Here is a 26,680-nt window from a genome sequence, read left to right as displayed (position 1 = left end):
GCCCTGTGACACTAGAGCACCAGTGGAGACTGGCACTGTGCACCGGGCACTGTCATCACGCCCTGTGAGCACTAGCTTGTGTGGGTGAGGAACGGGGTCGGGAGTGGAGGGAGACTCACACTTGAGGGTAGTTTATATTTGAAACACAGACGACCTGTCCAACAGCTATTCTGATTAGTCCCTGTGCACGTGGTGGCCGTGGGGTGATGAGAGAACCATGTGATGTGTGTGCTCTCCTCTCGGCTCACCTCTGATTGTCTGGAGCCTGGCCGGGTGGCCGGGAGGGCAGGCGGCTCTGGTTTCCTCGGCTCGCTGCCTGTGGTAGTGCCCCCGGTGGTGTCCGTGGTGGTGGTCCGGGTATGCGGCGGGGCATGAGGGAGGAGCCCACACCCACTCCACTGCCTCCTCCACCTTCTCAGGTTTCCCTGGTGCCCCCAGCACCTCCTCTTGCCATCACCCCGCCCTCTTATCTCTGAGGAAGCAAGGCTATTTCTGGCCAGGTTTGGGTTTTGAGCTTGGCCCAGTGCACTGCAGGGCCTCTGAAATCCTGCAGTGCTCTTCCCTTGCTTCCCACTCCAAATCCTCCTGGATCTGTTCTTCTGCCATTCAGCCCATCCCCATTGCTCCCGTCAGAGCCCTTGCCTGCACACTCAGGCCGAGGGGGCTCCCTTTGTATCCCTGAAGCTCCTATTGGAACAGTTCTGTTTTCAGACCCAGCTCCGAGACTCTTCCCTCTTTCCGCCCTGAGAGCTCACCCCGGTTCTCCCCCACCTGCCTGCCGCCTGCCTGGTGTAATTCTCTCTCTCACTGTCTGTGTGCGGGTGCTCATGCCATTACCACTGTCGCCCACCTGGATTTCCACTGTTTCTCTCAGGTACAGATTAATCGTAACCCAAGCCAGCAGTTGCTGCTCTGTCTTTGGTTGCCGGCCCTCATTGGCATGAGAAGGGTCTGTCGGCTTCACAGCCCAGTTTCTGTGCTTTGAGAGGGTCCTGCCTCCTCTGCTGGCAGAGCAGGCTCTGGGCTCAGCCTCAGCCTGGGCGTGCTGGGACCTGTTGTTCTCTGGACTTGAGCTGCCAGGGCCAGGCTGGAACCGCCTGCTGTTGGGGGTGTTGTGACAGCTGCTGTGGGGCTGGCACAAGGAGGGTCCCAGGCCAGGCCCCTTCCCCAATGGGGCTGGGCAGAAGAGACAGGGACAGAACAGTGACCTTAGGCAGGACCAAGCGTTGACTCTGGGTCTGCATTGACCCTCCTGGGCATCTGCTGCCAGGGCCACTCCCAGCCACATAAAAGCAGAGGACAAAATGATGTGCTCCTGTGTGCCCTTTGGAAGGGTCTGGGGCCGAGGAAAAGCCAGACCTCTCTTTTTCTCTGAGGAAGTTGCCATCATTTGTTCTTTTTTTTTTTTTATTTGGCCAAAAAATGTTTGTCTAAGTCATTAAAAAGTGAAAAGCAAGGTTTCCTGGATATAGATACAGAAAATTTATTTTTTTCTCTTCCTTTCCCATTTTGTAGGGAGCCAGCACTTCAGCGGGACTCTGGCCTAGGGACATCCCAATGGCTCTGGGAGAAGAAAAGGTAGAGGTGGCAGCATCTGCAGACACAAAGGCCCCGTCCTGTGGGAGGTGGAGCTGCAGGGAGCAGGAGGCGGACAGTCCGGGGCCCATGGACAGGGAGCAGCTGCCACGCCTGGAAGCTGAGGGGGGGCTTGCCTCCCCTGTCGCGGGCACCGAGGGGCTCCCTGCCCTTGCCTGCTGTGGAGGGACTGACCCTGGCCCCTCTGGAGCCTCCCAGCCACAGGCCAGCAGGGCCAGCCAGGAGCCGGTAGCGGGTGGGTCTCAGCCTGCTCTTGGTTGCCTGCTTCCTCCTGCTGGCCTGGGGACCAGAGACCTGCACTCCGTGGGGAGCCAGGTGAGTACGACGGCAGATGGGACTGTAGGTGTACTTGATGCCATCCTCTGAGTGCCCCAGCACTGTCTCACTGTCTTACGTGCCTTCCCCGCCCCCTGTCCACGGTGGGGTAGTTGGGGAGCCTGGGTGATGACTTCTGTTTTATAGGTTCAGGTGGAGAGTTGGGCCTTGTGGCCAGCAGGGGGCTCTGTCCACAGCATCTGCTGTTCCTCAAGAGTGTGACTGGTGACCTTTTGAGGACCCAGCATGCTATGGGCAAGACTTCTGCCCAGAGGGCTAGGCCAGGGAGCTGTGATGGAGGAGCCATGTCCTGTTGTTGACTTGGTGCTGTGGAGGCTCTAGGGGTCCCCTGAGGAGACTTGGGGAAGGAGGGTCCAGGAAATGGTCCTGTCACCACCCCTACTTTGCAGGTGAGGGAAGTGAGGCTCACAGTGGTACATCTGGAAGCTGGCGGTTAGGGGTTGGCATCAGATCTGTCTGCTTCTAAAGCGCACGCCCTGAACCACTTAGGGGCTGGTTCGTCATCGAGCAGATTAACAATCTGAAGTGAAGAGGCTGAAGAGGAGGACTCATTTGTCACTGTTCAGTCACCACTGGGTGTGAGCTGAGCAGCGTGGGGCCTGGTGGATTGCCTGACTGCCGGGTTTGGGTGTGCCTCCTGTCAGTGACAGAATGATTGAGGCTCCGTCTGCTTCTCAAAGGTTAGGCGGTGTGTTCCAGCTTCAGCACGACAGAGTGGCTTGAGTTCTGCTCACCCACAAACTGGGCATCTTTGGAGGAAGAACTTTTGAAAGGACTGAGGGTGGGATCGGTTTGGGGAAGACAGGCTGCTCCCCGGAGCTGGCCACCAGCAGCACACACTCTCCATCTGATTCTTGTCGCCTCTTCCTTTCCTCAGTATCATCTGGGCCCCCAAAGAGAACTCCCGAGTTGTCACCGAGGACAGAAGTTTGGCTGGCTTATTCTCACCGTTTCCTTCCCTCCTGTTGTTACAGATGGAGGAGACTGGGCTTCCTGCCTCTAAGGAGCTACCTCAGACTCGCCCCATCCCCAGAGTCTCCACTTTTAGCTCAGGACACGATGCTGATACGGAAGATGACCCGTCCCCAGTTGAGTTGCCACAGGTGCTGGACCTCAGTCCGCAGTCTCGCATCTCAGGCCTGCCATTCCGGTCAAGGGGAAGGTCTGCCATGAACCCGGGGGCCCTTGCTCCTCAGTCCTCCAGCTGCAGCGGCTCTGCTGCGTCCCTCAGCAGCAGCCTTCAGGGTCACCAGGAAAAGGTGGCGTCTCAGGGTTGCTCCCTGGCCCAGGTCTCCTCCTCCCTGGAGCTGGTCGTCCCGCCCTCAGGCCCCTCGGGGGTGGGGCCAGGGCCTCGGCTCCAGTGGTCGCCCCAGCCTGTGTCCTCTGGGGGCGATGCTTCCGCGCTGGGCGGGAGGCGTCTATCCTTCCAGGCTGAGTACTGGGCCTGCGTGCTGCCAGATTCCCTGCCTCCCTCCCCCGACCGCCGCTCCCCGCTCTGGAACCCAAATAAAGAGTACGAAGACCTACTGGACTATACTTACCCACTCAGGCCCGGCCCTCGGCTCCCAAAGCACCTTGACAGCCACGTGCTGGCTGACCCTGTTTTGCAGGACTCAGGCATAGACCTGGATAGCTTCTCCATCTCCCCAGCAAGCACCCTAAAGTCACCTACTAATGTCTCCCACAGTTGCCCACCAGCAGAGGCGACTGCCTTGCCATTCTCTGGGCCCAGAGAGCCAGGCCTTAAGCAGCGGCCCTCTGGAATACCCCAGAATCAGGGCAGTGTGGGGTTGGCATCTTGTAGCCATCTCACATCTACGCCCAGAGCCCCAGGCAGCAGGGACACTCCTTGGGAGAGGAGAGAGCCTACCTTGAATGGTGTGAAGGACTGGCCACCCGTGGACAAGCACCTTGAGCTGGGCTCTCCCCATCTAAGGACAAGGGACAGAGAGTGGCCTTCACCCAGGCTGGAAGGAGAGAAAGGGGCCAGCCAGGGCTTCCGGCGCCTGGCCTGCACGGAGTCCAGATGGAGGTCAGAAGAGGAGGTGGAAAGTGACGACGAGTACCTGGCCCTGCCCCCTCGGCTGACACAAGTTTCTAGCTTGTTTTCGTATCTGACTTCCATTCCCACCTTGGTGCCCCTGCTCACTGGCACTGCTGAAGGACAGAGCTCTCTGGATGTGTCGGACAGTGATGGGCCAGCTTCCCTCCCATCAGACTCCAGCCAAAGCCAGCTTCCCTCTGGGGCTGCTCTCAGAGGGTCCGGGAGCCCTGGGGGCCAGAACCACAGTTTGCTGCGCTCCTTCCTCCCTGCGAGGGGCTCTGCGGGGGAGGGCAGTCTGGTGAGCAACCAGGCCCCAGGGGTCTCCTCTGGACCACTGAGAACACGCGCCTCCTTGCCGTCTGTGTGGGACCGGCGGGCATTCTTGGATCCAGATGCTGAAGGGCAGCCTCCCAGGACAGGAAGAGAGCAGGGGAAAGAGTCACTCGTGCAGTGTGTGAAGGTAAAGTCAGCATTCAGAGGCTTTACGTCCAGTTGTCTGGTCTCTTCTTCCCGCAGGCCACTCACCTCTGGGGAACCTGTTAACACTGAGCACGTGTGCACCAGGCATCATGCTGCACCTCATCTTATTTAATCCTCACAGCTCTACTGCTGTTCTCATTTCACAGTTGGGGGAAAAGGCAGCAAGAGGTTAGGTAACCTGCCCCTTCACGGTTAGCAAGGCCCAGACCCTGAGCTGCCAGCCGCTACCCCAGGCTGCTCCCCACGGCCCTTGACCTTGGGGATTAAGAGGTATAAGAAGGACCTGTGCTCAGATGCCTCTGGGGAATAAGGGCTCTACACAAGTGTTTTCTTGGCTGCAGGACTTCTCAGAGTTCCAGTTTGAGGAAGTGGTATAATTGCAGAGTTATGGCCACTGAACCTTGTGGACCACCCAAGACTGGAGATACAGCTAATACTCCCTGGAAGAATATTTGGGTTCAGTCTTTTTTTTTCTTAAATTGAAGTATAGTTGATTTACAGAGTTGTTTAGTTTCAGGTGTACAGCAAAGTGATTTAGTTACACATAGATATACAAACATTTTCTTTTTCAAATTCTCTTCCATTTTAGGTTATTAAAAGATACTGAATATAGTTCTCTGTGCTATACAGTGGATCCTTGTTTATCTATTTTATATATAGTGGTGTGTGTCTTAATCCCAAATTCCTGAGTTGTCTCTCCCCCTCCTTTCCTGTTTGGTAACCACAGTTTGTTTTCTGTTTCTACGAGTCTATTTCTGTTTTGTAAATAAGTTCGTTTATCGTTCAGATTCCACATATAAGTGATATCTTAAGATATTTGTCTTTCTCTGTCTGACTTACTTTACTTACTATGATAATTTTGAGGTCCATCCATGTTGCTGCAAATGGTATTTCCTTTTTATGGCTGAGTAATATTCCATTGTATGTCTATACCACAATCTTTTTTATCCAGTCATCTGTTAATGGGCATTTAGGCTGCTTCCATGTCTTCGCTATTGTAAATAGTGCTGCTGTGAACACCAGGGTGCATTTCCAATTAGAGGTTTCATCTTTTTCCAGATGTATTCGGCTCTGTCTCTTGAGTTTGCTTGTTTGTAGAATGTGGAGCTTTGTCTCTTTGGAATGTTGTGTGGATTAATTGAAATAATTCATGTCGAGGGCCTTGCGCAGTCCCTGACACAAGGATCTTCAGGAAGGTGGCTGTCCACACACTCGGAGAGCCCACAGTCTGCTTCCTGGGCGAGCACCCAGACACCATGTCCACACGGATGCAGGGCAGCCAGCCTGAGGGGTGGGTTTAACTTGCCCTGTGATATCCCATGAGTGACTCTCTGTCCTGTGATGTAGGTAGGACCAGTGTTAGCATGTGCTCTGCTTTGGGATGAAAGATTGCTAGACCGTGAGGTAAAGTGCTTGGCTCACAGCTACCCCCAAGTGAGGGGCTGGAGGGAGGCTAGGGACCTGGCTTCCTGGGCAGGATGGGGGCAGAACAGGGATAAGCAGTTTTAATTCAGTCGTTTCTAGGCGTAGAATCACATCTGTCATGATTTGTGGTCATGTATTGTGTGTTCATGTTTTCCCCAGGAGTGTTTCTAGAGTTGGCAGTAGTGCTGACCCAAGAACTGGTTTCTGTCAAGCAGGCCTCTTCTGGGCTGTCCCTGTCCCTGCCCTCTCCTGAGCTCCTCCATCCTCACCCACAGGGCTGGCCTTTCCCAGCCTGAGTGGGGGACAGAAGCAAGGTGGGGTTCTTTATATGTCCTGGCGGAGGTCTGGAGTCATGGCGGTGGGGCAGAGAGGAGACCAGCGCCTCAGTGAGGGGAGGCTCTGGAAAGGCGATGAGACTGTATCCTGGGATCCCCAGGTATTTTTAACCTCTGAAAATGTGAACAGCGGTTCCATGGATAACACCACGTGTTCTGTTTGTCTACACAGACGTTTTGCTGTCAGCTGGAAGAGCTGATCCGCTGGCTGTACAACGTAGCAGACGTTACCGACCACCTGACTCCGCCCAAGTCCAGTCTCATAAGCCTCAAGTCTTCTCTGCAGCTTTACCGGGTAATACGTGGTCCTGGCCTCTGGCCATTCACTCATGAGAGCAGTGGCTAAATTACTTGATTAGAAAGTAAAAGTTCAAATAACTGATGCTCGGTATGTTGTGGCTCAGTTGACTTTTACTTGAAATCGAATTCGAGGTTCTTTTCAAATTCTTCATGCTGAAAAACTGTAAAATGTATGAGTAACTTCCCAGGCCAAGTAGAGTTTGAAGAAAGTACATTTTATTTATCCTCAATCAAAACTGCTTAAGGGTGATTCGCAGTGAAATTTTTCAAATGTCTCAGGTATTGGTAAGCATAGATCTGCACTGTTAAGAAGTCACGAGTCACATGTAGCTATTAAAGTAAAATTAAAAATGAGATTTTTCAGTTTTTCTAGCAAATTCCAAGTATTTAGTCATCACATTTGTCTTGTGGCTGCCATATTGAACAGAGCAGGTAGAACGTGCCCTTCATCACAGAAAGTGCTGTTGGACAGCACTGACTGCTATTTAAAGATTTGAGCTGAAATTGTACTGAGTCTAGAATATACACAAAGCATTTTAATGGTATTTAAACAAAAATATGACTCAGTTTGCTTTGCAGGGTATTTTGGGGGGTTGGGAGCTATCTCTTTCTAGATTTTGTTATGTTAAAAATCTCTGGGTTCTGGTTAACTTGACTAGGTCAAGTGTGTCTAGATGACAGTTTGTGCTGTTCTGGCATAACTATCAGTAGGTCCCCCCTTCATTCTCAGAAGTATTGTGGATTGGATGATAAGGTATCAAGTTACCCTAAGTATAAACATTAACTTTGACTGAACTACCCGCTGGCTTCTAGCACGTACATTTGGTCAGGCCTCTTTAACCTCGTCTGAAGGAGCAGAGGTGGTGTTTGTGGTCTGAACTTGATGCTAGTCTGGAAAGGGTTTGCTGGGACGGTTCACTGAGCAGAAGAGGCTGTGATTTATGAGTGCCTGAGCCAGGGCGGCACCACCCAACTCAGAGCTCCCACCACGCCCAGGCAGGAGGAAGAGCATTTATTTTCTAACTTGGAGCCAACTAAAATTTAGGGGAGGGGCCTGGCCTGGTGGGCCAGCTGCCCTACCCTAGTGGGAAGCTTTTTCCTGCTGTGTGGAGAGAGGTTGCCATGAGTTTCTTGCCCAGAGTACACTGAGAAAGGAGAGGAAGGCTGAGTGTGATGGTCCCCTGTGCGCAGCTCTTGAGAGCATGTGCAGCTGTGCGGGGACTGCTCCCAGAGGGCCCAGGGGCAGCACCACCGCAGGGAGAGGAAATTGCCTGGAAATTGCCCTAGTCTGACCTACCTGGGTGGCCTTTCCAGGTAGCCTCAGCCCTGTTCCCATCCGAGCAGATGTCAAGTAGAACAGCTCCATTCCCCCCCTTTTATCCCTCATTCTGTGACCTGAGCCTCCCCTTACAGGCTAGCCAGAGGCAACTGTCTTGCTTTGTGGGTAGAGCTGAGATCTGAGCTGGGAGTTATCCCTGCAGGTCATTGAAGCCTAACCCACTTGTCACCCACACAACTGTGTCCCAAAGTGGGACCACACTGTCAGCCCCTCCCCACACAAAATGGCACATGGCTCATGCATATGTATGAGCTACCTTGACCTCCACTTAAATACCTAATAGAGGCATGTGCATTTGTGCTCACATGTTTTCACTGTGATTCTGTCTCATATACGTTGTCTTAATAACACAGTGGGTTTGTGGCATTATATAAACTACAGACAGGACTGAGGAATAAAATAAAAAGTGCAGGAGAGAGGTATAGCTGAGTGGTAGAGCACATGCTTAGCATACACAAGGTCCTGGGTTCAATCCGCAGTACCTCCTCTAAAAATAAATCAGTAAACAATACCTCTCCCCCCCAAAAAAAAGAAAAAAAACAAGTGCAGGTATTAGGGCACAGGAAGAGTGAAGACAGGAGTATAGTAAATCCAAAAGTAAAATTACAGCTTCAAAATGTGAACCACCAGTTCCTGCACCCTGTATTAAAGGTGGTCGTGGATTTGACTTTACATCTTAGCAGGTAAAGGAACATCAGAAACAGCTACAAGGCTGGCTACTGAGAGGAAGAAAGAGGTCAGCTACTTAGGGGACTCAGCTTCCCTGATGCCTTCCCGAGGCCTAAGGTCCACAGACAGCAGGACACTGAGGGGGAGTGGGGTGGAGGCAGCAGTTCCCTGTGGTCAGGTTAACGGCACCTCTCTTGTGGCTCTTACTAGGCCTGTTGGTATAGACGACTGTGTGTGTGAGACTCTCATAGCCCTGTGAGTTTACAGAGAGCCCTGTGAGCTGTAGCATGAGCAGGAAACCCTGACTCCAGGCTGTTCATGAGCCAGGCTCTGCCAGAGAAGAGAAAATGCTCCTTTTGTCCAACTGTAAGCAGAAAAGAGGATTGACTCTGTTGGCCTTGGGCTCAAAGAAGGTGAAGTTAAACTATTGTACTGTTTACTTGGGGAATTTTCAGGACTGGACGGTTAAAGGGAAATCCATTTACCATGCAAGGGATCATTTCCATTAACTTTGAAAAAATGATAGTGATGAAGTTTCTCTTCTTTTTTCCTGATATGCTTTAAGCAATTTAAGAAAGAAATAGATGAACACCAGTCTCTGACGGAGAGTGTCTTACAGAAAGGGGAGATTCTTCTTCAGTGCCTGTTGGATAATACTCCAGGTGAGATGCTTTTTGGGTTTTTTGTTTTTTGTTTTTAATTCTTTTGGGGGGGGGTGAATTTAGCCAGTTTAATCCCTCTCAGGGTGAGTCCGGAGACCCATACTGTCCCTGGGAAGGAGCCAGTGGTGGAAGACCCCCTCCCATCTGCACCCACTGCCTTAGGATGCCTGCAACTGTCCACAGCCCCTCACATCACGGCCCCTCAATCACAATGAGGCAGTTGCAGGCCTGCACGTGCAGGGAGAAGTCAGGCGTTGCGCCTGTAGGACTGACACTGCTTTTGTCTTTCCCTGGTGGTGTCTAGGGTGGGAATGCTGGCTTGGTTTTCACGTAGGGTGTTCACAGTGGGGAGCCCCAGGGGTCTCCTCTCCCAGTGCAGGTTAGACCCCTCTCTGGTTATCTGCTCTGAGGAGGAATTTGTTCCAGGATCCAAAAGTGGTTGGTCTATTCTCCGGGAACAGACTGAAGGAAGAAGTCAACTGATGGGAGGGGACAGGTGGATGATGGTGCACAAACTAAGCTCGAGCCCTTGTTACAGGATGGGTTCCCAGCTTAGAGAAGTGTGGAGATCACGGTCTTGGGGAGTACATCTCAGCATACAGGGTGCAGGGCTTTCCCATTGGCCTTGTCCTTGCTGGGGGCAGATATGATATGGAGAATGAGCTAGGAGAGTGCTAGGTTAAAGCAGTGAACTGATGGACCCCCCAAAGCAGCCCCTTATTTCCTGTAAGACGGAACAACCAAGTGCGGAAAGAGCTCACCTATTTTTTGCCTGGGTTTTGGGATGAAGTGAGGTTTACGCTGGAAGCAAACAATATAAGCAAAACTGGGCAGGACCCACTGGCTAGAGAGGCGGTAAGGTGGCGCTTTCCTGAACAGCAGTGGGCGGGTGCATGGTAGGGAGGTGGTATGGAGTTCCCCTGAGCACTCTGGACATTTTGGGCCCTATAATGCTTTGTTGTGAGGGAGGTGGTTCTGTTATTGCAGGACATTTAGCAACAGCCCTGGCCTCTACCCACTAGAGGCCAGTAGCACCTCCCCAGTTGTGACAGCCCTGAGTATCTCCAGACATTGCCAGCATCCCGTGGGAGGAAAAAAACACCAGGATTGAGAACTGAACAGACAGAGGGGTTCTGATGGGACGAGGAGCCACTGAAGGGATTTCAGCAGGGCATGAATTATCCAGTCTGAACTATGTGAGCCCTTTGCAGTCTCTGCAGGAGGCCTTTGCGTTGGCTCTTACGTTCTCTTGCATTAGGGTTTTTTGGGTTTTACTGGGACAGAAATTCAGTATGCGGAGCTCCTTTGCCACTTGTGACTACACCAGCATTTTACTGAACACTGTGTGTCAGGCACTGTGCTGAAGGAGTTGACATACCACGTTTTTTTTTCCATTTAATCGAAGCCCTGTGAGGTGGATGCTGTTACTCCCTCACTTCACAGAGCTGTGAGTTTTCCTTGGGCCACACAAGGAGTGGCCGCCAGACTCCAGCCCCTGTGTGCGGGCTCCCGGGCTGCTGGGGGGAGCAGGAGCCTGAGCAGGAAGGAAGCTTCCTGGAGGCCACATGTAGCAGTGGGCCTTTTAAAAGTACAGCTTTTTTGACCTTCATTTAAAAATCAATTCAGTAATATTTCTCAGGACTTAATCTGTAATAATTTATCCTTATTTTGCCCTTCTCTCCAAAGGAGTCTAGAGGTATTTTACTGCCCAAGTAAGAGGTTTTTGGGTTTTCTGTGGTTTTCAGATCTGTATCCAGGCTCGCTGAGATTGACACCCTGCCCCTCCTGATCCTCTGCTTAGGACAGTCAGGAACTTGGCAGTTTTGTGAAAATCACGAGTTCCCCTTGACATTCACAGGGTCTCTCCAATTAGGTGCACAACCGTTCTCTCTTGAGAGGTTCTCAGAGTCAGTAGAGCCTGAGCAGATGGACTCCCTTCCAGCTTCTTCAGAGCCTGCTTTCCTCCTCGGCCACAAGTATAACCTGAGGGGCAGGAAGCCACGTTAATCCCTTCATGATGGATGCCCCCATCTCCGCCTCCAGCCAGAGGTGTCCCTGTGGCCACGTGGCAGGTTTTCACTACATTTTGACCCAGTTACTTTGGTGCATGAGTTGACAGTCCTGTCCGACACCCCAAATTCTCATTATACTGGATCAAATGACTGGACCCTACTGACATGAATTGAACCAGCCCCCTGTATACATTTTTCAATTAAAAACATCAAAGTCTTACTGGGAAAGATAATCTCATCCCTGTTCCCGACTTGCCTTTTATTTGGCCCCAACCAACCATTCTAACATTCTAAAATGAAAGTTCAGAAGATAAGGTCCCCTGAATTCCACTGACCATGCACAGGAAGACTGAGCAAAGGTCTGGTGAACGTGTCGGGGAGAACCCAGCCATTCTCCTTTTCTGGCGAGCAGAACCATGCAGCCTGGCCGCACTCCCCAGCCTGCCTTGCCACCTCTTGGGAGTTGTCGGGATGGTACTGTGCCCTGCTGCTGCTGCACGGGTGTGGCTTCCCTAGGGCTGACCTCCACACAGCCGACCCGTGCCTTCTGCTGCCCCTCTGTCAGCATCCTCCGCAGATAACGCAGCTTCCCCTCTCCCTTCCGCTGCCAGCAGATGTTGCAGCTGTGGCAGGAAACTAGGGAGAGTGTGAACACAGCTGATAAAGGCGCAGGAAGCGAAAGCAGCCTTTGTGTTTAACAAAGGAAATAAAGTTTTTAAGAGAAAAAAAACAAGCCTGCTGTGTGTGATGCACTCTAAAATCTAGCCCGTCCCTTCCTCAGATGGACACTTGGCCTCAGATGAATGGAACCTTGGCCTCACTAACCCTTGTCTTAGCTTGCTTTCAGGTAACTTTCTTTTGAAGTCTGTTCATTTAGGACCCACAAAAAAGGGTTCACAAGCATTCCCATGTTACCAGGTCATCTATACACATGTTAACTGACAGTCCCACAGCCAGCAGAAACGCACAGGACCTGGTAGCAGGATCCAGAGTCCTGACCTTGGCATACTGTTTTTATTTGTGCCCCGTGGGATCTGGGTGTGTGCCCTGTTTTATCTCTAGAAGTCAGATGATCCCAGTCACCAGACAACCATATCTCTGCCTTTTTGTGAATTATGTAATTTTGGAGTGGACCCAGTAAAAGTCTTGTCTCAGCTTTAGCCAGAAGTTAACAACTTAAGATCCTCCAGCGCAGTATGGTCCCTGGAGACTCACTGTCAAAAAAAGTGGACACTGAAACTTGTGTTCCCGTCTTGTATAAAGTGCTACACCCTTGTGTGTGCTTTTGAAAATGCATTGTTTCTTTGGCCTAATTGCCTTAAACCTCATTTGTTAGTGTTAAAGGATGTCCTCGGGAGAATCTCCAGGCAGCCCAGTGAGCTGGAGAGCCACGCAGATCACCTGTACGACACCATCTTATCCTCTCTGGACATGCTGGCTGGCTGCACCCTCCTCCCTGACAGCACGCCAGTGGCTCACAGTAGCACCAGCGTGAAGGGCATTAGCCTGGTAAGTGGAGCAACCCAAGAGAAGAGTCTGTTCCTGGACCCCAGTGCCAGGCTACGGTACCGAGCCCCTGCTCTGACAACTGACTGTTAGAACCTTACTGAGCTAAGAGCTGCTGAAATAAGTGAGATACTGGGAGAGCCCCGGGTCCTGAAAAAGGGAGATGCTCCATTGCCAGGAACAGGGTGGGGGAAGGGGGAACTCCTGTGGTGAGGAACGCTTACTGCGGTGGTCTCCGTTACTCAGTTTCACCTCTGTGCTTCCACTGTTTTTTTGGCAGATCTGTCACCCACCCCCAAATTTATCAATACCTGCTTTTTAATGCCTGCACACGTACGCTCCTCCAGTACAGAGCCATTAACAGGCTGCCTCTGCTCTGCAGTCCTCTCCCCCACCTCATTTGGTACTCCATCTCCGAGCAGCTCTGGACAGCAGCACGTGCCCACAGGGATCCAGAGTTACTGATAACTCCCCATACCTCCTTTTCCCAAAAAGGCTCTGCAAGTTTTCCATAGTCCCTTCCATAAAGGGCTAGGGGAGTAGATGGGAGTACCATACCTTGGAGATGCAACAGTACAATTTCCTTTTCATCTCTGAAAGGTCAAACAGGAATGATAAGAAAGGGGGTGCTAAGAGCAGAGGGGTTGGTGTCACTGGAGTTACCACTGCCCAACATGATTCCACAACAGGAGCATACTTTCTCTGAAACTTTCTCTCCTACAACCAAAATGTGCTGTTCAACTCAGGTTTTTCAGGTGAGAGTTCACTGTAGACAAGAGAGGGTAAAAGGATATAAATTCCTGGTGTGTCAGGAGCAGCAAGTCCCTGTATTTGTACCAAATAAATTTGAGCAGTGGTCATTTCAGTGCTAAAGTGAATGCAGGTGACTACTGTGTCATTTCTTCCTCTGCAGCATTCTGCCTGTAACAAGCTTCTCTTTCTCTTTCAGGCGTCTTCTCAGGCAGAGATGTAATCGGTCAGCCAAAACCTGGCTAGTAGGAAACTTGCAGGAAGTCCTTGTGAGAGCCATTTAACAATGAAATCAAGGGGGAAACCTAACTCTAATGTACTAGCTTTAAAATGCCTTTCTCTTCCCTGAAGTAAGGGCTATTGAGTTACTATTTTTATTTAAAATGAATCCTTCCAAACTAAGGTTTTCCTTTTGGTGCTTCTCTACATAGAGCACGTAGCTTTGCAGTTTTTGATAAATAATGCCAATGAGGCTTAAAGGTCTTTCCTCCTCCTATCCAGTTAAAAAGAGGAGACAGCTTCTGTAACTAGTCCACCTGCTGAGATCATTTAAAGAAGGCTGGCATGAGAAAGAAGGTACCAAATACTTGGTATCTGCAGGCACACAGGAGGATCCAGGAGACTGAAAAAAGTGAATGGTCGGCCAGGTACTTGGAACTTCACAAAATGAAGCTTAGGCTTTATTATAAATCCCTCTTTGAAGGTTACAGAAGAGACTTTAACTCTCCCAATTAATAGAAGTTTCTGAACAGATCTCTCTACAAATTATTTTGGGCTGTTAGCATACCTTTTATCATCTTAAGGGCCTAGGGCTCCATCTGCCTGCCTAGCTAATATCTCAAAGGAAAATGTGTCAGGGACTTAGGGAACTGCTGCTGAGCTTCCGCAGGGCTCTGGACTGACTGATCTACCTTAAGGGTACCTCTAGGAGGAGGCAGCCTCCATTCCTGCTCTCCCTTGGAGGAGTGGTCAGGTCAGGGAAGGCCGTGGACAGAATCACACAGTCCGGTTAACTATAGAAACTAAGGCTGTCAAAAGTGAAGGAAAAAAGGGAATTCTTTGTTGCTTTGGGAGTTGACATGTAAGTACCTCAGAGAAAAAAATCTGATCAACCACTTAAAGCCAATTCTATGGCTTTTTAAAGAAAAATGATCAGCTATTGCTAGGAACCACAGATTTTGCATAAAACTAAGAAAAAAAAAGGCACTTAAAAAAAAAGTTCTGTTGGGCCATGAATGAATATGGAAGGAGGAAGCACTTTTTCCCCCGTGTATTTTCAGCACTACAGTGGGCTAATAAGCCTTAAGGAAGGGGTTCTTCACACTTAAATACCTTTTTTCAAACTCCAGATTCACATTCAAGGAGGGCGCTTAAGAAAGGAAGATCTTTTAAGTTTATACAGAAATGAACAAGTCATCTGAACCCAGAGCAAGTGACATTAGAACAATTATTTTCATAAAGCAGACTGTCTCTCAGGACAAAATATTTAATACAAAATTACCCTTGTTAAAAGAAGTTTAGAGGAAGAAGTGGTAGAGCGCATGCTTAGCATGCACAAGGTCCTGGGTTCAGTCCCCAGAACCACTTCTAGAAATAAACAAACCTGATTCCCCCCCCAACCAAAACAAAAGGACTTTTAGGGCTTTAGTTTTGGGGGCTGAACCACATAATCTTAACATCATCTCATCCACCTCCATATGCAGTAAAATCCTATCATTAAATGTGACTTCCCCGCTTTAAAATTTCTCAGACTTTATACTGGAAAATAAGCTGTTAAATTCTAATACTTAACAATTAAGGAAAAAATATAAAATTCAACAGTAGCTGTATAAAGTGCAGTGTTTCAGGTGCCTCTGCTATTCTGGGATGACTTACCATAATGCTTAAGGGCATGATCAGAACTAAGCTGCGTATTAGGATTCTGCCAGCTCCACTGTAATCTTGGTTCCGTACATAGTGAGATTTAGAAAGAACACCTTAGCATATCATTATATATGTAAAATCCTCTTAAAAGCCTAGAACTGGTTAAAAAGACATGTCTAATGGCCTCTGTTCTTAAATTGATGTATTTCACCTTCTCTTAGAGCTATCAATTGGTACATGTCTTTCCACTGAGTATGTTACAGGATAGCCCTTGGGAGTATTTACTAACATTTGATAGACAAGAAAATAAGTCTCTTACTTAGCAAAAACTGAAGATGACAACCCTTTATAATAATGAATAGCTGAACATGCCATTCTGCCATTCAACCTAATAATTATAATCAGCTTCAACTGACAGAAATTTTCAGAGTATTTTACTTCAGAGTACCCTGTTTCCCAAGAAAGTACTACTTTACCTAGAGATGACCTAAGATATTTTTGTTCACTTCCTTTGAAATAAGGTGTGACTGAAGGGTGCCTACTCTGGACCTGGTTGTGAATGCCGCTGAAGAGTATCAGTACAACTTAATGTCATCTTCGGCAGCGCTGTAAGAAGTTTAAGACCTCCCTTAAAAAACTCAAGCTGAAACGGTTTCCGCCTCGGAAGATGCTGCCAGCAGCATTCCACGAGCAAACGTGGCCAGGCTAGATTCAAACAGCCTGGCTGGCCAGTGTGCTGTGGTACACGTTAGCCTTGACAGCAGTGGCTTACAGTGACATAACGTGGTTACGAAATTCCAACTTTACTTGCAGCAAATTTTCTTAGTAGTTCCCTTTAAATTAATAGAACTTAAGTCCACTGGAATCTGGCAGTACTAGAACCTGGGCTGGCAGTTTGAAAACCTGGGTTCTTGTCACAGCTCCCTGGTTAAGCTGATCTGCAAATAGGAGACAGTGTCAATACAGGACTGTTTTAAAGCTTAAATGGGATCATAAAGAAGGGCTGATATAAAATACAATGCAATGGTAACATATATGCTAAAGGAGGTTTGGTCCAAGGTCAAAGAACAAGTAGTTACTACTCAGACCAGAACAGCTATCATTCTGCAAGGATTTTCCAGAGACTGCTTAGATTTAGAAAACTCTTCACATCTGTAAGGTAACTCATGGTAGCCACTTACATTTAAAATATAGCAAAGCATTAATTTCATTTATTGAGTGAACAGACTATTAAAGCCCATAGTAGCTTGAAGTGTTTGTACTTGAAAATGGGGATAGGAATGGGAATACATTTTTTTTTTCAAAACTGCATTTATGGGTAAATTCATAAAAGCAGATAGCGAAGCATGGCAAGACATCTTGCAGTAAGCCCCAGTCTCGACTGCCATGGGGGAAGGAACACTGGAATTTTCAAAACTCAGTAAGTATGTAAATATGCCCACATCTTAAATTCATGTAATGTTTTTTGCTAACTCACAAGAATAAGCTGACAGTTTGAACAACTTGCTGTATTAAAAAACCAAAGTGTATCACACTAACATTTGTATCACTCATCTACTTTAAAAAATAGTTTCTGAATTCTTTTCCCCTTTATACTATATTGATAAGGCAAAAAAACCCAAAAAAACCCCAAAACCCAAACCTTTTGAAGCATTAATAAAAAATTTCACCCAAATAACTACTGGTAACTTGAGAAATTTTTCAGTTGCCTTATGTGAGGATGAATAGATCCAACAAGCACATCTATAATACAAAGTAAACTGTGATTTTATTGTGAAATTCTCATAGATGGAAAATTAAATTGAATATTTATTCTGTCCATTTCATTTTACAATAATCTTAACCACTTATTTTTGTACCATGTATTTCAATTGCCTGTTTAGTGAAAATAAAGAAACCTATAATTTTTGGCTTGTTTTTAGTTTAAATTTTATCACTGAATTAAAGACCCCCACCATAAAATGTGTTGCCAACAGCCACATCCCAAGCCCCCAAGTAAAGAATGTTTTGGCTGCTACTTCAACCCCAAGGAAACAATCTTTGACTTCTATTACCTTAAAATGCCAGTGCTAGCAAAAGATTTTTGTTCCCCACAATAAAAACCAACCCTAGGATCGTTAAGGTCCTAGTTAACAAAATTTCACATGTGCAAAATTCCACTGAAATAAATATATTTCTCTCATTTATCATTCCCACCCAGCATTTGTGTTTTCAGCTAATTTAAAGGGATATAATTTCTAAAATTAGGGCAAATAGTTCATTTTCTGCTTTCTACTTCAATGCCTTAACTCTCCTCCAACCTAAGTTACATAGTTGTGGAGGATGGCTGACATCTGACTCCAGGCATGGAAGAAACAGTACTAGCACACCTGTTAGTCTAATCATCTGCCAGTTAAGAAAGGTGTGCTGCTTTCCACCTTTATCACAGAAGAATTAGCAAAATGTTGATCAACGAAGCCATTTCCAATGGTTTTAGCGAAGGATCAGAGATAATAAGCTAGACTGCATACGTTCTAAACTTATTTTCATACAATTTATGTAATCTCCCTGAACCACTAAGCTTGGTTAAATCCCTATACAGCACAGAAGCCTCCCTAGGTCATTTATTGGGTATATTATCTGGAAAGCATATTGGATGCTGCTCTAAGATAGGTCTACAGTGCCCTGGTTGCACACACAAATGGCTGTTTTGAGTATAATGCAAGGCTCTATTTCCCTTTAGCCATAAGAATTAAAACAATACTTATCACCATACAGTTTGATATTACTTCCAATAAGTACAATATTTATTAAACATATCTTCAGTTGTTTTGTTACATAGTGTGCAACAAATTACAATATTCTGCAGCCACAAATTATATGCAGAGTATGAAGAAACTATTAATCAGATAGTGTAATCTTTCCGTTTATAACTCTACAAGGAAGAACTAGCAAATCAGATCTTACATAGAACATCTCACTAAACTTTATGCATGGAAAGTGACAGACACTGGTTGTGCTGTTTGATACAAAATGGCTGAACTTCATCTTCAGAAGACTAAACCTGACATCTAAACATGCCAATATAAACATCAAAACAAAATATATTCTAACCAACCACAGGAAACAGTCTGGTATCAGGAAAGCAACAAGGATTACACACATTATTTTATAAACCAGCACACAAAGGTTTAAAACAGTTCTGAAAATGAAGTTAGCTGTCTTGAGTCAAGGGAATAAAAAAAAAGTCAGTATTGACCATTTACAATCTCTGACCTTTGTGGAGACGGTAAGAATCTGTTGTAGTGCAGCTACATACAGTACAATTCAGGCAATTTTGTTTTTTCACTTGGGTTCAGATTGCAAATTCATTGCTGTGAGAAAAGGACGGAGGCAAATTTTAGCAGCAACCTCCACCTGACTGCTTGACCGGAGTGCTCTGAATTTTAACATTGGACTTCTCTGCACCACCAGCTGTTGCTCCAGGACCCATTCGCTTTTTAATCTCAGCTGCCATCGTCATGAAAGACTGTTCTACATTTGTTGCATTCTTAGCACTGGTTTCCAAAAATGGAATTCCAAGGGAATCAGCAAATTCCTAAGAATATAAGGCACAATTAAATTAACACTGGAAAACCTTTTTCACTTAGTGCGTATTTCATCATCTGAACCAGGAAGTGATAAAGGACTAAGTTTACTGAATCCAAAAAGACTGCACGAATTATCAGAGGATTCTAGTGCACGATTTTTAAAGCTAAGGTGGTCGTGGCCATTATGAAACTCCATACCCAAACATTGAATTCAAACTCAAATTCACCATCTCCCAATTCAGTTTGAAAAATCAAACTTTTAAACATACCTTTGCTGTTGTGTAGTCTACTACTTTTTTTGTGGTCAGATCACATTTGTTCCCTACCAACAACTTGTTGACGTTTTCACTGGCATAACGATCTATTTCCTGTAGCCACTGTTTAACATTATTGAAGGACTCCTAAAAAGATAGACATCTTAAAGAATGGCAATACAGTTCTGGATACAACGGTCCTAATGAAGCAAGTAATAAACAGCAGTATCTGCTGACCATGAGACAACCCTAGCTACAAAATAACTAGTGCTGGGAAAGACGTGAACATAATAAAATAATGATACATGCCTATATGAGTAAGAAATTAGAATCTGAAGACTTGAAAATGCCTATTTGAGAGGGAAATACAGCTCAACATTAAACTGCAGTTCAGGCAAATCCAGTTGTTTTGGAATATGCAATTTAAATATATGCATTAAAATGCTACAAAACCTGGTTTTTGAAACTTGACAAACTTTTGGTTTATAAGTAAGATAGCCTAAATGTTGCTACCAGAGATGTCAAAGTTATTAAATAAATGAGTCCAAGGTAAAGCAGCTTGTTTTCTTTTCCAGTCATACTTAAAAGAGGAAAATTTTCACTTTTAAATATTACATGGTAATAAGATTTCTGAAATTAGCAACATTTTTTTCCCTCATGTTGATTATCACTCACCCATTACTTCTAATGGCACTGAATGTGAAGTCTATAGTTCTAGTCATCTCCTAATTTGCTATGATTTCATAGCTGAGGTGAGATTTAACATTTGCTACAAGAATTATAAATTCTAGGTGGTTGAATTTGCTCCTACCATGTCTTCTCAAAAGACTTTCAGGATCAAGTGACTCCTGGCCAAGAAACAAAAGCAGAATCATCCCATTCCCCAATGGATTCAAATGAAACTGATAATAAAATCAGGTACAACTCCAAGAGAAGACACTGGAGAAGATCAAGCTGAGTCTATAAGGAGCCCAGGAAATGAGGTGCCACACATACTCATGCTGTGTCCAGGTCACCTGCGTCTTTCCATATCACTCTGAAAATACCACTATTACCTGAACAGCTGGATATATTTAATTGGGAAAATGATTTTTCTCCGTGTCAGTGTTTCTGCACTAGTGCTTTGTTTGGCTCAGTAATAAATATGTGAGCTTTTTGTTGGAAAAAGAATTACAAATTCTAACTTTCAAAGTTCATCTTTCATTCTTTTGACAGGAAAAAAAACAGGACCCTGAAATTTTCTAACTTTCTGATCAAAAGAATGGCCCTTAGACCACATTCTTCACACTATGTCCACATCCCCCTACCTTCCTTTCAACAGCAAATCTTTACTCTCCTCTATAAGCTCACCCTATTTCTGAACTACATCCTATATACAGGCAGAAACCCCTAATTTTACTTTTGGCAATGCTGACAGGTCTAATTACCAGGCAAATTCCTATTAATACTTAGCACCAAGGACACAGTATAAACCAAGCAACCCCAGTTCCCTACAAACTTGCCAAAACAATCAGTTATTTAGCTGATAATAGATATAACTGGTCCCTTAAAAGCAAATGTAAAACCAATTACTAAAATTCCTATTTACTAAAGGAAAATAATAATAAATTTTGGTTGACCAATTCACTATGTATTTCAATGATGTAGGGGAGAAAAATAACAATGCATCTGTTCTTAAAAGATTATTGGTTTAAAACATGGTTTTTATGTGATTCACTCATTTAGGGGTAGACGAAGTCTTCTGCCATATAAATAATATTGATAGCTTATACGCAAAGTAAAAGAATCTGATATTTATCAATTAGTAACTTCCTACTTTGTGAGTATAACACCATTTTCTCTTGGAACTTACCTGATCTGTCACATCATACACAACTATGATGCCATGGGCTCCTCTGTAGTAACTGGAGGTGATTGTTCGAAATCTTTCTTGGCCTGCTGTGTCCCACTATCATAAAACAATTAAGAAATCCAAACAATTGCATTAAAATACAGTTGGAGAAAAGGAAAGGAGGAGGGAGAACAGTTTAATTTACACAGTTGTCAAGATTTTGACATGGAAACATTAGCTCTCCATGCTCACACTACTAAACTGCACAGTAACTGTCAAATACCTGAAGGTCCAGAAAAGAAGGTAGTACCTACAATTTAGCTTGTAGTAATGCTACCAGTACTGTAATTATAAGCTCTTTGAGATGAGGAGCTATGTCATACTCTTTATATCCCCTACAGCCTTCAGCACTGTACAAGGCTAGTATGAATGCAAAGACAGGTTGACTTGGTATTAGGAAAAGCTCCTGGTCTAATGCCTCTTTAAACACAGTACACTCTTACACATAAGAGAAAATCACCTGCAAGACATTTTATCATCAGGGAAACCACTGAAAGGACCTAATTCAGATTACTACCAGTCAAGACAGCACTTTAACCATCTCAGGAACATTTATCTTAGTCCTAGGGAAAACAGTATAAGGAAGATGACCCCAAGTACTTCTATAAAATTAATCTTAAGAACAGTTTACCACATCTCAACTACTTAGGCTCCAATGCTGAAAAACACATCGTTACATTAAAGTTCTGGGTTTTAAAAAACTAATTTTTAAAAATACCAGGAAAGCTCAATTGTTAGATTTTAAAAGCCTTGCTTTTAACAAGGGCAGTAAGAATTTTGCTTAAATTGCTCCTAGACAATGACCTTTTCTTTTAAAAAAAATTTGTATCATCAAAATAGCTACCTACCCCACTAAAAGATACTGGTAAAAGATAACATCTTGATGGATATAGGGTAATAAAGAGTGGTTGCTTAATGCTTACCATTGAAAAAAAACAAAACAAAAGATGGACTTTAAGCCTAAAGCAAGTGGAGATTAAGCTGCACCAGCCTTTAGGGGGAAGGAATTATAAAGTTTTGGAATATGTCTGCGAGCTTGGTGTTGATCCCCACCAGCATCTTAAATGGCAAAAAAAAAAAAAAAGAAAGAAAGAAAGAAAAAAGGTCAGGAACACTCAGTGGAATCACTTCCTTTTCTAAGACCCAGCCAACCTCTGATTGTTAAAAGTAAGTTGCAATTTTGGGGAAATTCGAATACAGACCAGATACTAGATAGTATTAAGGCATTAGTGTCAATTTTGTTAGATGTGATAATGGTAGTTACACAGTAAAATAGAGATGAATAATTAGTATTTTTGGAGCAAAATATCATAATATCTATAATTTACTTTAACAAACTCCAGAGGAAAAAGAATGAAGCAAATAAGGTAAAATGTTAACTGTAAATCTAAAACCGACAAAAACAAGCCACGACAGCTTCATTACTTTGTTCACCCAAAGTATCAGCCTGAGAGTCAGAAGACTTTTTAGATCTACTGTATCAGTCAGGAGCCTTGAAGAATTTCAGGTATCTGGAAAAGCACGAGCTCTGGAGGCAAACCAATGTGACTTCAAAGCATCCAATCTAGGTTCCTGGTTATTTACTGTAGGAAGAGTCACCTAACAGCATCTATAAATCCCAGATAACACCCTCTTAAATGAACTGTGTTTGTAAAATGCCTAGCACAATGCTTGATTATAGAAGCTGCTCAATAAAATTTCAGTTCTCCTCTCTTCTCCACCCACCAACTCCTTTCACAAAGATAGTATAAGAAAAAGACAGTTTCTGAATAAATGTTAACAAAGAATTGTGGCTAACTAAGCAATGGCATCCAGAGGGTAAAATTTCTGATGTCTCCCTGCCACTCTGAAAACTCCCCTGACTCTACATCCTAACAGTACCTTCCTCTATAACTGATCACCCTTTAGGTATCTAATCCTTATTACCCCTCATACTCACAGGGGAACTGATTTTCCCATGTTTGTCTCTCCCACTGAAATGGGATCTCCTCCCATGGGGCTATGTTTCATTCATCCCTGTAACCTTGAATCTATCTGAATGCCTGGTGTGATGTAAGCATTTCCATAAAGCTTCATGAAGGAACAATCACAGAAAGAGGCCTTCCATTGTATGGGACTGGACTCTGTACATGCCCTGCACTGCTTAATGTTTCATAATCACTAACTCTGATAAAGACCCAGATGGCAACTTGAACAGAAAAAGCTAACCAAAATATAGATCAACCCAATCATTTTGGAAGACCCAGAAAACTTGGAAAGATAATTCAAGCCAGGCAAGATGAAATGTAACAGAGTTGAAAAAGTTAAATACTGCGTTTAGATTTTAAAAACACTAGTCACAAAATGTAAGATTAAAACAAAACAAAACTTAAGATCCAAATTGGTAGGCAATATGGTTGTTGAGACAGCAAATGTAGTAAACTCAGGCTTTATTTTTACGTCCTTGAATGGGTCAATGATGAGAAAATGGCTTGAGTCCCTGACATTCAAGAGAAAAAAAAATAGGAGTCCAAATCAATAGAGAATTTACCCCATGTAGCCCACACTGGCTGGACTATATCCTGTATTTGATTTTAGGAATCGTATTTTAATAAAAGGCACTTATAAAATGCAAGTGTATCCCAAATTGTAAAGGGTTCTGGAAATATGCTTTCAGAAAGGAATGACTGACTTCAGGGGTAGAAGGTTGTGATAAGATCAATCTAAATGGCAGGCTGCCAGCAGAAAAGGAATTAATCTCATTCTGGCAGCTGTAAAAAGCAAAGGAATACGAGACAGAAGTTAAAGGAAACTGGCTTCAGCTCAATATAAAGAATTAACAATTAGAGGTTATTTATAAGTAGAACCAGCTGCTTTGAAAAATGGTGGGCTTCCCAGAAATGTTCAAAAAAAGACACCAGATAGTGAAAGGAAACTGCTACTGAAGATGAAAGGACACTGAGTGACCTTTAAGATCCCTTCCAGTCATAGGAAAGTAACAATATATGGATATTTTACAAATATGTATCCAAATCTTACTGAGACCAATGATCACACACAACATAATCATTTCACATCAATAAGTTACAGGCTTGGGTGCATCCTTCTGAAATATTCTTTATGGTGCCAAGCTGGCACTCTACATGTAATGGGAAAAATCAATATGGAAGATAATCTGTTCACTGACTGAAAGTATTTAAAGCTATCTCTGATAACTATATGTTTGCAAGTCTTAATTTGGAGTTTCAAGTGTGTTTACTTGTGTCAAAATCCACAATTCTTTTGTAATGTACCTTTCTTTTCCTTATGACGGTCACATAAGAAAGGAAGCAGCTAAAAAAATAACCTATCAAATATTCACTTACCTAGGTATGTCACATCATTAGTAACATTTGTATATTGCCCAAAAGTTTGCAAAGGGCTTTCACATACATAATCATATACACATACACAGTTACAGATCTGGTTCTCACAACTACCTTATTAGTTAATAAATCAAGTATTATCAAACTTATTTTACAGATAAGAAACTGAGTCTCAGGGCAAAGGCTGAAGTTAAGTTAAACCCATGACTCTTTAATTAATAAATACCAAAATGAAGTCAATAAATCCAAGTTTTCTGACTCCAAATTCAGAACTCCTTACAGTTCTCAAGTGTGTTATCAATTCCATGAAAAGAACAGTTACTTGTTTTCTATGTTACCTCATACTAATAGCCAACTCTTAAAGATACCCAGAGATTACTATATATAAAATAGATAAAAAAAAATTTCTTCTGTATAGCACAGGATATTCAATATCTTGTAGTAACCTATAATGAAAAAGAATATGAAAACAAATATATGCATGTATATGTATGACTGAAACACTGTATGCTGTATACCAGAAATTGACACACTGTAACTGACTATACTTCAATTAAAAAAAAAAAAAAAAAACACTCAGAGATTAATTCTTTTCAAGACCACAGATATGTCCACATTGGTAGTGTGGTAGACCCATATTAAGTTTCTAATACAATTGCCTGTTATTAATTCAGGGTTGGGGATCTAAGGATTGATAAGGGGGTAAGGACGGCACAGGGTCACAAAACATTGAAAACAGAGCTATGGATCACTTGGTTCTGCTAATAACTGTAGGCAAGTCATTAAATCTCTTTAGCATCCATTTTCTGAGCTGTAAAACGTGAGAAAAGCTAAGTTCCTTTCTAATAAAATTCTACATTTCTACAGTGTTGGTACATACTATCTAATAAATACTCTTCAACTAAGCCACATATGAAGAAACTTCTCCTAGGTTTCTTTTAATGTTCCACAATATTCAGCACAATAAAAGACATACAAAACACGTGCAATATATTTCCGCTTTAAGACAAGGTAAACTTCAACTTAGACCCCACTAATAAAAAGCACAAGAAAAAGAACTAGGACCAAGTTTGACTTAAAACATGTATTTCTCTGCTTTATGAACCGGAAATTCAATGAGAAAGGTAATCTTAAGAGAAATCACTTTATTTTGAATCTAAATAATTCTTATTCTACCACTATCACAGATGCATAATTAAGCTACTTTAATTTTGTTCACATATTAAAAAAATAACACTCTAAATTTACCAAAATAATTTCCCAAAAACTTTCTAGTCCAAAAATTACTTACTATTTGAAGCTTGATTGTTTTCCCATCTAATTCTATAGTTCTTATCTTGAAATCCACACCAATTGTGCTGATGTAGCTTTCTGTGTATGTATCATCCTGAAGGGAAAACAAGTTAACAATTAAAATGAATGTTCAAATGTAAATAAGAAAATATAATGTTAACTTTTACCTACAAAGCTGGTAAGGTTTATAAGGCATAACATTTTGAGAACAGCCACTCCAACCTGCTACAGCACTGAGTTTCATGTTCTGAAGACAAAGTGCTATTTAACAGTGGTTTCTTCTTAAGATTTTTTCAATAGCTATTCTTTAATTTTTCCAAACATCTATTGGCAAATTCTTTACATACATCATACAGAAAAAGGTTTTATATTTTCAATGATTATGAATGATTTTTCTAACATGCTAATCAGCAAAACTCTTGCTCCCCCACCCTCCCATCCAATTTATTCACAAGGCAATGATCATGTCATTCTCTTCTAATGAACTTTTTTAGAAGTCAATTTTATTTCCTAGTTATCACTTTTAAAAACTGAGATGTAATTCACATACTGAAATATAATATTTATTTCTTAATGGAGATACTGGGGATTGGACCCAGGGCCTCGTGCATGCTAAGGATTCACTCTATCAGTGAGCTACTTTCCCAATTCATCCTTTTAAAATGTATAGTTCAGTGGTTTGCAGTATGTTCAGAAAGTTGTAAAACCATCACCACTATTTAATTCTAAAACATTTTCCTCACCCCAAAAGAAAACCCTACACCTAGTAGCAGTCACTCTCCATTTTCTCTTCTCCCCCGACTCTGGAAACTACTAATCTACTTTATGTCTCTATGGATTTGCCTGTTCTGGACATTTCACATGAATGGAATCATACAATGTGGCCTTTTGTGCCTCGCTTCTTTCACTCAGCATAAACTTTTCAAGGTTCAGCAATGTTACAGCATGAATCAGTACACTTCATTCCTTTTTATGGCTTATATTGCATGGATATACCAAAATTTGTTTATCC

General features: G+C 44.0%; 2 protein-coding genes across 8 annotated transcripts in view; one reads left to right on the top strand and one right to left on the bottom strand.

Moving 5' to 3' along the window:
* CEP68 (centrosomal protein 68) overlaps positions 1–17,227 on the top strand; it is a 39,919-nt gene extending 22,692 nt beyond the window's left edge. For 3 of the 7 annotated variants that reach the window (XM_031467149.2, XM_064494438.1, XM_064494439.1), the window contains 5 exons: positions 1,516–1,911; positions 2,907–4,436; positions 6,389–6,511; positions 9,090–9,186; positions 12,535–17,227. In XM_031467149.2, coding sequence (XP_031323009.1) covers positions 1,516–1,911; positions 2,907–4,436; positions 6,389–6,511; positions 9,090–9,186; positions 12,535–12,797 — 2,409 coding nt within the window. In that variant the 3' untranslated portion in view covers positions 12,798–17,227. The other 4 variants (XM_064494442.1, XM_064494443.1, XM_064494441.1 and 1 more) reach the window with 4 other exon arrangements.
* Positions 17,062–26,680, bottom strand: part of RAB1A (RAB1A, member RAS oncogene family) — a 27,245-nt gene continuing 17,626 nt past the window's right edge. Inside the window, exons 3-6 of the mRNA XM_031467156.2 lie at positions 25,667–25,762; positions 20,993–21,088; positions 19,156–19,287; positions 17,062–18,894 (exon numbers count right to left, since the gene is read on the bottom strand). Of these exons, the coding sequence (XP_031323016.1) occupies positions 18,697–18,894; positions 19,156–19,287; positions 20,993–21,088; positions 25,667–25,762 (522 nt within the window). The 3' untranslated portion in view covers positions 17,062–18,696. The remainder of the gene's footprint in view (positions 18,895–19,155; positions 19,288–20,992; positions 21,089–25,666; positions 25,763–26,680) is intronic.

Source organism: Camelus dromedarius, chromosome 15, assembly GCF_036321535.1.
Source record: "Camelus dromedarius isolate mCamDro1 chromosome 15, mCamDro1.pat, whole genome shotgun sequence".
NCBI classification, from domain to species: Eukaryota; Metazoa; Chordata; class Mammalia; order Artiodactyla; family Camelidae; genus Camelus; species Camelus dromedarius.
Note: the sequence above shows the minus strand (reverse complement) of the source record. Positions and strands in the feature narration are given on the sequence as shown.